The sequence below is a fragment of the Felis catus genome, chromosome C1 (assembly GCF_018350175.1).
Source record: "Felis catus isolate Fca126 chromosome C1, F.catus_Fca126_mat1.0, whole genome shotgun sequence".
Lineage (NCBI taxonomy): Eukaryota > Metazoa > Chordata > Mammalia > Carnivora > Felidae > Felis > Felis catus.
The window spans coordinates 169,466,917-169,479,820 of NC_058375.1; the positions used below are offsets into that span (position 1 = coordinate 169,466,917).

General features: G+C 39.2%; 1 protein-coding gene across 18 annotated transcripts in view; it reads right to left on the reverse strand.

Annotated features, from left to right (window-relative positions):
- Positions 1–12,904, reverse strand: part of LOC123379195 — a 161,904-nt gene that overhangs the window by 43,331 nt on the left and 105,669 nt on the right. For 2 of the 18 annotated variants that reach the window (XM_045034100.1, XR_006583379.1), the window contains 3 exons: positions 10,233–10,280; positions 9,243–9,293; positions 6,743–7,489 (listed from right to left, as the gene is read on the reverse strand). The exons of 9 other annotated variants lie outside the window; for them this stretch is intronic. In XM_045034100.1, the coding sequence (XP_044890035.1) occupies positions 9,263–9,293; positions 10,233–10,280 (79 nt within the window). In that variant the 3' untranslated portion in view covers positions 6,743–7,489; positions 9,243–9,262. Of the gene's footprint in view, positions 1–5,901; positions 6,650–6,742; positions 7,490–9,174; positions 9,294–10,232; positions 10,281–12,904 lie in introns of those variants that run through there. 7 more of the 18 variants (XR_006583376.1, XR_006583378.1, XM_045034102.1 and 4 more) reach the window with 5 other exon arrangements.

The window sequence follows — 12,904 nt, forward strand, 5'->3', positions numbered from 1 at the left end:
TGGTTTGGCAACTTGAGAGTCTGAGGGCAGACAGAGGAGAAAGTTCAGTGCGTACCAATTGTGGCTGATCAAAGGGGAACGCAGCAGAGCGCGGCCTTGCCATTGTAAGGAGAAGAATCACAGCATTATCCCCTCCAGCCAGAGGGACAAAGGCGATTCGAAAGCTAAGCCCCTTGAAAGCTATTAAACATTAGAGCCGCTGACCAGGCAAACTCCCTTCAATAGTGACCTCTGTCGTTTCCCAGCACTAGCCGCCTGGCTTCCTGGTCCCTGCATGCCGGGGGTCGTGCAGAAAAGGGTCTGAAGCCGCAGGGCTCAGGCTGGAAACCCAGGGTCTGTAAAGCCGGGTCTGACATACATCTATGTCACATGAGGCGGCCTTCCTGGCAACCGCGAGACCCGCTTGTCGCGTCTCCTGGCACCGGCTTCTGTTTCCCGGCTCCCCGACCGCGTGGGAGGAAAGGACAGAGACAGGCCCCGGCACTTTGAAACCTTTATCCTTCCTAGTTGTTCACTTGACTCCCAAGTTTCTGGGGGAGTAGGAGGCACCGTGCGGACTCGCCTGCAGGGGCGCCACCCCGGAGCGGAGAGGCGCAGGTGCCCCTGCAGGGGATCCACAAGCCTTCTCTGGGTGTCTCCCGAGGAGGAGTAATGACTCGGTGGGTCCCGTGGCAGACGGAGTTGCGATGCAGGGTAGGAAATCACACGGGGAGTCTGGCGTTCAGATATGTCAGCGAATGGTTCATCAAAATGTTCTACAAGAAGGCATGCCTGAGTGGGACTTTTGCCAGGCAAACATTAATTGGAAATGAATGAACGGTAATTAACAGGAAGTGTTTCTGAAAGGGTTATGATGATATTGCCCAACCTAAGGGTCGCCTTTAATTTAACCACTACCACTCAAGGCCATAGTGAAGGCGATTTCACATGCTGTATCTATTTCAAGTGCTTTGTTGAAAGAAAGCAATAAAAGGCCAAGATAGGTGAGAATCATGTAGTTTTTCCAGAGAAGTGCATTCTCACAAGTATGGATTTAGAAGAACAGCCATTTGAGAGTTGAAGGCCTAGCATTTTCCTTGATCTCTAGTTAAGTGTAATCTACTGTTTAGCATCAGGGTTAAGGGAAGAGTTAATTCACAGTGCTATTAAGATCCCACCCACTTCTGAGAGTCCCTTGAGGCCAAGGATTAATTTGTACCTTTCATAAGGACTTATTTATTATCACTTTTAATCTTATTTTTCCCTTTGCATCTTTGTACTTCCTCTTTGCTGGCCTCAACTCCTTAACACTTCACATCCAAGGTGAGAGTAAAATAACTGTTGTAGAAGTTAAAAAACTTCTGAAGTTACAGCACTTCTAAACAACACAATGGTCATGCCTTATCTACCATAACTAAGGAGTACTTACTATGTGCTCATTAAACACAGCACCATAAACATAAAATGAAATCCCCTTATCAGTGCCTTTAGTTACTGCTAATGGTTAATGTGCCAAGCATTCTCTCCTTTCTTACAACTGTGAGGTTGGGTGCTATTACTATCTCACTTTAGAGGTGAGGAAAAGGAGGCAAGAAGAATTAAGGCCATAGATAATAAGGGATGGGAAGGGACTTAAAATTTGGATCTAGCCAGATCTATGTATTTGAGTGTTAGGACTTAAGAAAATGTCCCTTCCAAAGGGTTTAATAGGTGACAACCTTGTTAGTTTTCTTCTCAAACTCATCTCCTTTTTCTTTTTATCTCTTTCTCCTAATAAAAAAAGCTTAGATATACCAGGACATATTTTTTACTTTTCTTAATGTTTTTTTTTTTAATGTTTACTTATTTATTTATTTTGAGAGAGAGAGAGAAAGAGCACAATTTAAGCATCTGGCTTTGGCTCAGGTCATGGTCTCATGGTTCATGAATTCGAGCCCCACATCAGGCTCTGTGCTGACAGCTCAGAGCCTGGAGCCTGCTACCAGGATATATTTTAAACCAGAGTTAGTCTTATTCTTCCAATTATAACTAATACTAGCATCAGTTTATGAATAATTTTATTGCACCTTTCCGTGTGGCATAAAGAATGTTATAATTATGCTATTTATACAATCATGTTGTCCAAGATACTGGATCTGCTACCTAAGGGAGTAGTCACATGTGACACTAAAATTTTGGAGGAAACAACTATACCACACTGGAGAATGAGTCACAATCTAATGGAGAAGGGCAAGAATGAAAGCATTTTTATGTTGCCTTCATAACTAATGCCTCTCCTGACACTTCAAATGAAGCCAGGCCCACCCAGAAGGAGGAAGAAGAGAAGCCTCTTAGAAATGGACCATATGCTCTATGTCTGTAATAGATACATCATGACACCTTTTCACGTGGCTATCTCATTGACCTCTAAGCTGGTTAGCAGAGGGAGAAGATATAAATGTCTGTATTCAGAGGATGAGATAATTAAGAACTAACAGAGTTAAATAACTAGTCTTAAGTTCTAGGAGAAGGCAAAAAACAGAATGTCATTTTCCATACTCTAAGACTTCCCCTCTATCAGTAGTTTCTAGGCAGCAACGTAAAAATACCTTCCTACCTGGTTTTTTGAAACCAGTAGGTTTTCTTACCCCTCTAGATACAGTGAAGTTTTTGTGCTCAAAACCAAAGTCTCTTAGTTCAAACAGACAATTAGAAGGTGGTTGCAGGCATCCTATTTCTTCAAGGCATCAAACAGACCTCTTGTATTAAAAACTGCTCTATACAAATATTAAATAATTGGAATTTTGAGGGGAAAAACCGAATATCTTGGTTTTTGTTTTTACAGCTCCTTTTATATTTCAACCTGGAGGAAGATAGTAATATTTCTTAAATAATAAATTCCTTAAAAAGAAATCTTCAATGTTGCATCTGTGATGGTCTTTAATAATAACAGGCATAGGGGGTTGAGAGCAAGAGGCCTTGAGGTGCATACCTAACCAGACCTGAGGCCTTCACTGCTACCTGATCCCATAGGGTCTGCTCTGTTTTATTGGCTTCTCATTGGTTGGTCATCACATGTTTTGCCACCATAGTGAAATTTCACCTTATTACAAATAATAGTGTGAACTAAGACCAGAATTTTCTTTCTATTATCAGTTTGCCCTGAGTTCTTAATAAAAACAAAATAAAACAAAACAAAAACCACTATAGGGGTGCCTGGGTGGCTCAGTCAGTTTAGTGTCCAGCTCTTGATTTTGGCCCAGGTCAAGATGTCATGATTCATGGAATCAAGCCCCACATCAGGCTCTGCACTGACAGTATGGAGCCTTCTTGGGATTCTCTCTCCCCCTCTGTCTCTGCCCCTCCCCCACTCGCACTCACTGGCTCTCTTGCTCACTCTCTCAAATTAAAAAAAAACAACAACACACTCTATATTCAGCCAACTACATATTCTCTCCTATACTAGTTCAATCTAGCTCAAGTTTTGGATATGACATTCCTGACTAACATTTAAGGACTTTGGGGGTGGGGAGAAGAATTGTCCTGAAATAAGGGGGAATAAGGATGGGCTAGTACTTAGGAAACAGAAAGGACCGGGGTGTTCATCAGCTTCGGAGCAGATAACTAATTAGAATGATTTGGCAGGTCTATAACATGCCACAGCTAGCTGTGTGTGTGTGTGTGTGTGTGTGTGTGTGTGTGTGTGCGCACATGCCATATGGCCTATCAATTCTTTAGCACGAAGGCTATAGGTACTGGTACATTGGTAAAGGCAGTATGTTTAGTACAATATAGGTTCTTTTTAAAATAATTTTTATGTTTATTTTTGATGGAGGGAGAGAGAGAGAAAGAGCACGAGAAGGGGAGGGGCAGAGAAAGAGGGAGAAACAAAAAACAAAGCAGGCTCCAGGATCTGGGCTGTCAGCACAGAGCCTGACATGGGGTTCAAATCCACAAGGCATGAAATCATGACCTGAGCTGAAGTCAGACGTTTAACTGACTGAGCCACCAGGTGCCCCAGTATAATATAGGTTATTAATAAAAGTTAAGAATCCCAAATTAGATTTTTTTTAAATAAAGTTCTTTTTTCCCCAGGTAGTCAACTAAAGATTTATTCTTTCCCCCACTTCAAAGGAAGGACCATCAAAAAAATGCTCCAGTCTTCTCTTACCTTCCCAAAGAAAACTTTTAAGAATAATCGTCCTTTATTTTCTAGTTCTCTCTGACTTTAGGGAAGAGCTTATCTATTTTAATTTTGTAATTTAAAAATGTTTTACTTTAGTATCCACTGTGTACCAAACAATGTATAATTAGATTATGGAAACAGAGAAAAATGTCTCCTGAATGCAGAAAGTTACCATCTCAGTATTGGAAAAGGTAGTTTGTTTCTAATATTCTTGATCGTATTTAAAATTTAATCTTAAGTGTTATAAATATTAGAGTTAAATCTTTTGTTATCTTGGACATATTTTATAGTTTTCTAGAAAAATTTGGTGAGGATAAAGTGAGGGATATGTGAGGTCTGAGGAATTCTGTGCTCCCATTTCTTATTTTGTCAGTAGACAAATATAGCGTTTGTATAATTCTCTTTTCTTAGTTATTAGGTATTGATTAGTTTTTCCTGGGCTATGAACAAAAGTAAATGTGACTTTTTGTGAAACTCACTGTTTTAAGACCTGTGGTTTTTAACAAATTGGCTCCAAAAGTAAACAAGAAGCTGAAGTACTCTCCCAGAACGTGGAAACAGAGAAGATTAAATGCCCAGGAATGAGGTTTTGAAACCTGTAACAAGCATCCAATATTTCATTGAGCTCTTCTGGACCTCAGTTACTCCTGTCAGCTATGAAACCAGTGTTCAGAACCCCAAGAACGACGTAGCTCCCATTCTCAACTGAACCATACCATCAGAGTTTAGGAAGCAACTGCAGTGTTTCTCAGCACATACACCTGGAGGCTTTTCTCAGTCACCTTGAGAGATCTGAGTAAAGAGAATTTGTTGATTTATGTGTAAATCATGATTTCCTAGAAAACATGGTTAATTTCAGGTTCTGTTAGGATGTCTGGACAGCAGCTGAGTGGGCTTAGCAGGAGAAGTGGTAAGGTGACTGGGACACATGGTGAAATTCCCTAATATAACTGGAGAGTTTTATTCTATTCTATTCTTCTATTCTATTCTATTCTATTCTATTCTATTCTATTCTAAGTTTATTTACTTGTTTTGAGAGATATAGAGACAGCACAAGTGGGGGAGGGCCAGAGAGAGAGGAGACAGAGAATCCTAAGCAGGCTCTGTGCTGCCAGCACGGAGCCTGATGCAGGACTCAAACCCATGAACTGTGAGATCATAACCTGAGCAGAAACCAAGAGTGGGACGCTTAAGTGACTGAGCCACCACGCACCCCTCTAGTATAACTGGATATTTTAGACAGGTAAGGAAACTACCAAGAGGTTCCCTGTTGATGTGTTGATACAAGTACTCATTTAGTGTGGGCCTTCACTTGATTTAAATTAATCTTCACCACTCCAGCTAGGATCTTTAATTTTTAGAACTATCTTTCAAAAGCAAAGGAGAGATCTAAGTACTGCCACTTATTTCTAGAAACCACCAGGAAAATAACTTTTCCAGTTTTATTTTGTATATTCACTTCAGTTTGCTCATTGTATTTCATCACTGAATTTGTCATGGAATGACTTCTGAATCCACATCTGAGCATTGGGATTATTAAAGTTTATGGATATTTTACCTTTTCCCCCAAAGAATTTAAGGCAGCTTATAAAGTAAAGTTTTTCTACTTCAAGGCTGTGTCCCAAATGCAAGAAGTCTTTAGATTTATTTAAAAACTTTTTTTTAATGTTTATTTTCGAGAAAGAGACAGAGACAGAGTGTGAGGAGCGGAGGGGCAGAGAGAGAAGGAGACACAGAATGTGAAGCAGGCTCCAGGCTCTGAGCTGTCAGCACAGAGCCCAATGTAGGTCTCGAACTCACGAACCGCAAAATCATGGCCTGAGCCGAAGTCAGACGCTTAACTGACTGAGCCACCCAGGTGTCCCTAGATTTATCTTTAAATAATGATGCAGAACATGTGAGATAACCTGAAGTGACAAATAAGCAGCAAAACTAAATTTTACTTTCTGTGCTGATTTTGCACTAGTATTATCATCATAGGTAATAATCAGGAGTGTGCCACCTGAAACTGGGCAGAGCTACTGGGCTAGCCAAAGTCAGTACAACACACCCAGGGGTGTTGTCACAACGCCCTGGATTTCACCACCCCTGGGTGTTCACAGAGAAGGGATAACACTCAAAGGTATGCAGCCAAACAGTAATTGTTAGATGTCATCTTCTGCTGGGAAATAAGATAATTAAATAATTGTTTTCAAGCTACCACTTATGGATACTATGGCCTCTCTCTAGAAAATAATAACCCTTCAAGTGGACCAAGCTCATACTTTATAGCATATGACTTTTTAGGATTCTGCAGTGTTTAGCTTTTGAGATTGCAGTTTGGATACATATCAAAGAAGCACAGCCAATTTGGCATTACTCAGAGCCTGACCAGCCAACCAGGACCCCTTCAGAAGGTGATTTTCCAGTCTGAATTTTTCAGGGCCTTGGTATCCCCCTCCTATTTCCTTCTCCATTATGTTGATTGCATTCATGGCTTATTAGTGGTGCCAGCAGAAATGTTGGCTGAAAAAGTCAGGAAAAGCACAATCAGTCCAAACTGAAGGCCACTAGGCATATAGATGAAAGATTTGGGGAAAAAGGAATTATAGTTTTAAATGAGTTTTTAAAATGTTTTCAGATTTTATTAACCAATAATGTCTTTGAATCTTATTTATGAAAGAAAATAGATCTTTCTGTGTTCCTCTCAACCTAGTAATGTGCGCCAGTGAATCCCATTTTTTACAACCAGGAGCCAAATATCCACCTTTCCCCGGTTTTCTTATATTACTATCTCTGATTTACACTTCTTCAAGGAAGATTTTCTCTACTTGCTGCCATCCTATTGATTCCTCAGCTTTCCCGGGGGTCACCACGTCTTAATAATTGCTAAATCCAACGAAAGCTTTCAGTCTGATCTCGCTAAGCCTCTGCTACGACTCACTCTTTAGTTCTTGAAGCTCTCTTTTTCTATAAAATCCATAAGACTATATCCATCCAGCTACTCTTGTATTATTCTGATCCTTCTCTTCCTAGCACCTCTTCTTCCACCCACACAAATGTTGCCATAACCCTAGATTATGTCTTCCATATGCTGCACTTCTCAGACTAGATGCTTCACCTGAGTAAAACTGCCCATTTTGATCGAACTGTGCTTCCATTTGCTAATGACCCCCACATATTTATCCAGGCTCAGCTCTCAAGTTATAGATTTCCGTATCCAGTTTCCTGTTGGTCACTGTTACCTGTATATTTTACTGGCCTCTCAAACAGAACTGACCATGTTGAACTTTGGTCTCTCCTCTTCCATTGGTCACTCTTTGAGGACTCTCTTTCCTTTAGTGTCTGCACCAAACTGCCAAATACCTAAATTAAAAATCCAGAAGTTTACTTTGTTTGTTGACTGCATGAAGGTCAAGTGTTGATTGGATATTGAAGTGTGCCTTATTCAAGGCTCTTGAATACCAGTATCTTTTGATTTATCATTGCTACATCTTTTAGATCTTTATGATTTCTTTCCAAGTGCTATCTATTTAAGATTCATTAACAATTATACCTCTTAAAAACCTTTGATACTAATAGTTCTTATAAGCATTTAGTTTTCCTTCCTACATAGTTCTTTCAAGGGCTTTAAGTTATACTTTTATAGAAAGTTATACATTCTCTGCTAGCACCCTGAAAACCCCTGTTTACAAAGAAGGAAGGAAGGAAAGAAGGAAGGAAGGGAGAAGGGGGGAGAGAGCGGAAGGGAGGAAAGAAGGAAGAAAGGAAAGGAAAGGAAAGAAAGAAGAAAAAGAAAGAAAGAAAGAAAGAAAGAAAGAAAGAAAGAAAGAAAGAAAGAAAGAAAGAAAGAAAGAAGAGAAAGAAAGGAAAGGAAGAGAAAGAAAGGAAAGAAAGAAAGGGAATACAGAAAGAAAAGGAAGAAAAGAGAAAGCTAGCTCAACACACACCTCTGGTTCATGGACATGCCAAGTTTCTTCTGAGATGATAAGCTGCCAAGCACCAAAGTACTGTAACTCATCATCCCCAGTGAATGAGAGGAAGAGGTGGTGTGGAAAGAACATCCTGTTTTCCAGAACTTCAGTGACTGAAGTGCTGTCATCTCACGTTATTTTTTTTCTTATTTTTGCATGTGTTTCATCTTATTCTACCCCCAAAACTACATGGTTGGCATAGGTAACTAAAGTCCAGGTTATGCAAAGAAGCTAGAGCATAAGAAAAGCAGGGAAGTTTAAGTGAATTCCTTGTCTCACAGCCTAAGAGGTAAAAAGCAGGGAAGTTTAAGTGAATTCCTCGTCTGACAGCCTAAGAGGTAATGGAAGCACACAAAAATGTCCTAGATCTCACAAGCACCATCTTCTGGTTTCTGGAGATCTTTGAATGGTGTGATGCCAAACTTGCTGACTTTTCATAAGCCCTCCTATCTGAATTACTGTATTACCAGAGTCAATTTATTTCTAGAAATAGTTTCTTTCTTTAGAAAGATACTTAGTTTGAGAACATCAACCAGGTGAATTCTCATTAATAACAATATTGTTATTCTATAAAAAGAAAGTTCTACTAGCAACTTGAATGCCAACTCTGTGTTAAGTATGTGGTAATTAGTTTATAAATGTTCTTTTACTTAAACTACAAAATAACATTCTGAAGTAAGGTTCATTATTCCATTTTTAATATGTGGAAACCAAGGTTCAGAGGGCATAAATAACTTTCTTAAGGTTATGCAGTTGGTAAGTACTGGAACTTAGATGAAATGTAAGTCTGTTTTTGTCTAAGCTTAAGTACTCTAAAATTCCTTTGTTCTTTTTGCTAAAATAACACTTGTTTAATTTGACTCTTAATGGGAACCTTGGACGTTTTTAGGTTAAATAAGCTATACATTCAAAGTGTTAGATGTGTTATTTCAAATTTTCGAAATGAATGATACATTTATTGCCATCAGAGTCTCAAATGCAAAAATTTGACAAATGTCAGCAATAATTAAATGTTATTATTTGATATTTAAGATAATAACAACAGTATTTTTATTCACAAGGAAGAATAAGAAGTACCTTTTGCTTTCATGGATCATAAAACCTGTTTGGGTAAGTTAGTCCCTATGTTTGTGACGACAGCTTACCAAGTTGATAGTGCTTATCTTTATGGCTCTTCAGTTGAACTTGATATTGATCTATGAAATGAAAGGATTGGAGGAGTACTAACTTCATATTGCTTGTTTACTCATGAAACATGATTTTATCAAACACGTGAGGAATGGTACTTAAAGAAAAGATGACACTGATCTTTAAGATCATTTGAAAATTCTGTTTGATTTCAAATCTGCAAGATGCTTACTTCTTCAGAAACTCACTCAGAGGAAGCAAGTCTTGAATTAGAAGAAAAAAATCGTTAACTGGGAACTCCAACCTGAAGGTTCCAAATTGTTTAACCGTCATAATAGGGGAGAACACATTCTTAATATGAAATTGAATTTTTTTTCTTTTTAAGGGCGGAGATGATTTTACCTTGTTTGATAAAATGTTTGGGATTTTAGTCATTTTACTTTAATAAAAAGACCTGACTAAATACCATCTTTGCCACTTTTTCAAGTTCATCTACATATAGAAGATTATCTTCTAAAATATTAAACTGTGATTAATTATACTTTCCTGAACATTATCATCTTTAAAAACATTAGTTAGAGATGAGAAATTAGCTTATGTCTTTTGCCACTTAGAAACAAAACCAATATTCCACCTGTCAACTACTGGGAGAAGAAATACATAGGTAACAAAAATAATTCATTTATTCAAATTCTCTTTTTGTGAACACATAAAAAATAAAACAGACATTCTTCATTATGAGGCCATACCATAGAGTCATAACTTTCCAGAATTGTGTCAAGATATATTTCAGATTGCAAAGAGAATATCATATTGGTATAATACTTAGATTCAATCAAATAAGCAGATAAAATTTTATGGGATACATCTGATAACAAGTGGTATAATTCAAGAACAACTTTTGAGTTCACTTAAACCTAGTTGTACTATATAAAAAGACAAAGGAGGCACTGAGAACTTAGCTGGGTTTCAAACCCATAAAGCTGGCTCTCAATAGCATGACTCACCCAGAGATAAAGGCATCCAGTGATTTACTTGAATCATTCATTGCCAGCCTGGAAAAGATTTTGGAAATTAGCAGTGTCCTCACTTTTTTGATGGCATGGCAAAAGAAAGGCTAATTCATGAAAAGGAGAAACCCCTTTCATTTGACATTGGATTTCCTCCTAGCTCAAACACAAATGGCATTACTAACAACAAAGCAACATGCTAGAAGGCTAGATGGAGATTATGTGCCTTTAAGAATAGGCTACCATCTTTTGAGCATAACTAAAGGGTGACCTGGTAACTTTGAGACTATAAATGATCTCATTTGACAGACTATCCTTCTTGTCAAAAAAAAAAAAAAAAAAAAAAAAAGAACATCAATAAGACTTCACTAACTTCTCAGGCAGCTGTGCTTTCTTGAACTTGACAGTTTCCATTTTTACTCTGTGAATGATTTCTTATCCTGGTTAGAATGTATGATTCAGGTACATGCAGATTCTTTGTGGAGTTTTAGGATGATGAAGTATGCTTACAACGAGAGAGTACATTATCCACCATCTTTGTTCTTTAAAGATGTTGACAGTCTGGCTATCCTCTGGCCTAATTGAGAAACTGGGCCATGCTAAATTAACCACAAACTCATCATCATGACACTAGATGGTATTTGCATCTCCTCCCCAGCGCTGGCACTGCCTCTTCTGATTTCAGGAAAAGGGTCAAGGCTCATGAGAATGGCAATGCATGGTTCAGCTAGGCCCATACAGGGTCCCCTCTCCAGTAGAGCAATGATACACTCTGTATGCTGGGACCTCTTCAGAGATGGAAGGAAAGAAACAGGCAATAGTTTCTTAATTCCATGAAATTGTTAATCCCAGACTTGAGGAAAGACCAGAAGGTGATAGATAAGTTATTTTTCTCTAACTTGAATGTATACACTTATCAGGATATATCTATAACAGCTGAGCTGCAGCCATGCTTTTTGGCCTCTTTCTTTGGTTCCTATTCCGAAAGCACCAACCTGGTGTTGACAAGCTGTTCTTACCCTCCATGGCTGCTTCATGGCTGAAATGTGAATGTGTTTATCTGTAATTAAAAGCAACTCTTCCTTTCTGTTTTCTGGTTGCCAAACTGGGCAGCAGTTGTTATTTCTCCTCCATGTTCTTGTTCAAGGAGTTGCTTTGCAGAGAGGATGATTCCAATTCTGGCCTTGGTTTCCCTTCAACCTGAAGTGTCTCTAACTGGCACAGTCTCCTGATACTTGGACTGAAGGTAAACTCATTTTACAACTGGTTTCTGCTAGTCTGCTCATATAGTTCCTAGTTTAATAATAAACCTTTTTTGTTGTTGCTCTTAACACAATTTGTAAATTACTTCCCAGAGCCGCCCTTACTAAATGTCTGTGACCTTATTGTCAAGAAAGTCTTGACAAGCAGAAGCTGCTGCCTGGGGGTTGGAATGTACTACTTCCTGTTCTTTCTCTCCAAGCTGAAGCATTCTATCCAAACAAAAACTGAACTTGGTGCACATGTGACCCAAAGCTAGCTTGAAATGAAACTCTCTGAAGATGAAAAACTTTACACATTAACTCCTGGTTCCACTCCATCTACTTACAGTGCCTAAGACCACAAAGAGGGCCTTGTAAAAAGAACCAAAATAAACAAAGGGATGGCTCAAGCTGTGAACTAAGACAAACAAGCAATCAACAGCCACAGATAGCATCAGATTAATTGCTGCTGATATCCAACAAAATGCAAAAAAAACTACGACAATGGCATAGTACTGTTTAAGTCAACCACCCCACAGCCCTGCCAGGACACTACTCAATCTTAGGGTATTTCAATATAAGGGAAATCAGTACTTGAACCCCAACCCAACTTGCATATGACCAGAAGGAGCAGAAGAATCCTATGTCTTTACTACAAAAATATCATGACAACAGAATGGACACTCTGTTAGAAAAGCCTGGGATCTCATCTTGATGTTTTCCTTGTAGCCATGCTCCCAGTTTTTCTATCAATAATTTACTTAAGATACAACATGAGTCCTAGCAAAAGGGGTGCATAGCCAGATATTAAACTGTGAAGGCTTGCTTTCTTTTCTTCAGGAAATAAATTAACAATAAATCATAATATAAATGGAGACAGAAAAATTACAAGCCAATCACTGGGTGGCTTCCCTCAAAAGGGCAAATGTAAGGGAAGACACCTCACTTTTCCAAGGGGAGATGCCACCCAGGAGAAGAAAGACATGGGGAAAAGAGGAGTTAGAAAGACTGTGACTCTGGTTCTATGAGATGATAGTAACTGCCCAGGAGATGGCTGTATGTGGGAACTCAGAAAGCTGAGCCCCAGAGCTATAAATCTTTTGGTCTTTGACCAGGCAGAGCATGAAAACCCATGACACTTGTGGAAGGGCTGCCTTTCCCCTATGAACCTCCATGGCAGGCTCTGCCCTGGCTCTAGCAGTGGTCATTGGAATAGTGGGCCTTGCCTCTGTCTTGTTCTGGGCCAGATTTTAAGGATGGAGATTTTGTGGCATGCGAAGTACTTCCCCTTACTTAAGCCTATGTTCCCCTGGTGAGATGCCCAGCACCTAGCATTCAGAAGACATCCCAAGGTTAGTGTGCAGCATAGCAGTGTCCAGCAGGACAAGTACAATATAAACTTAATTTGTACTGCTTTACATCTGTGGG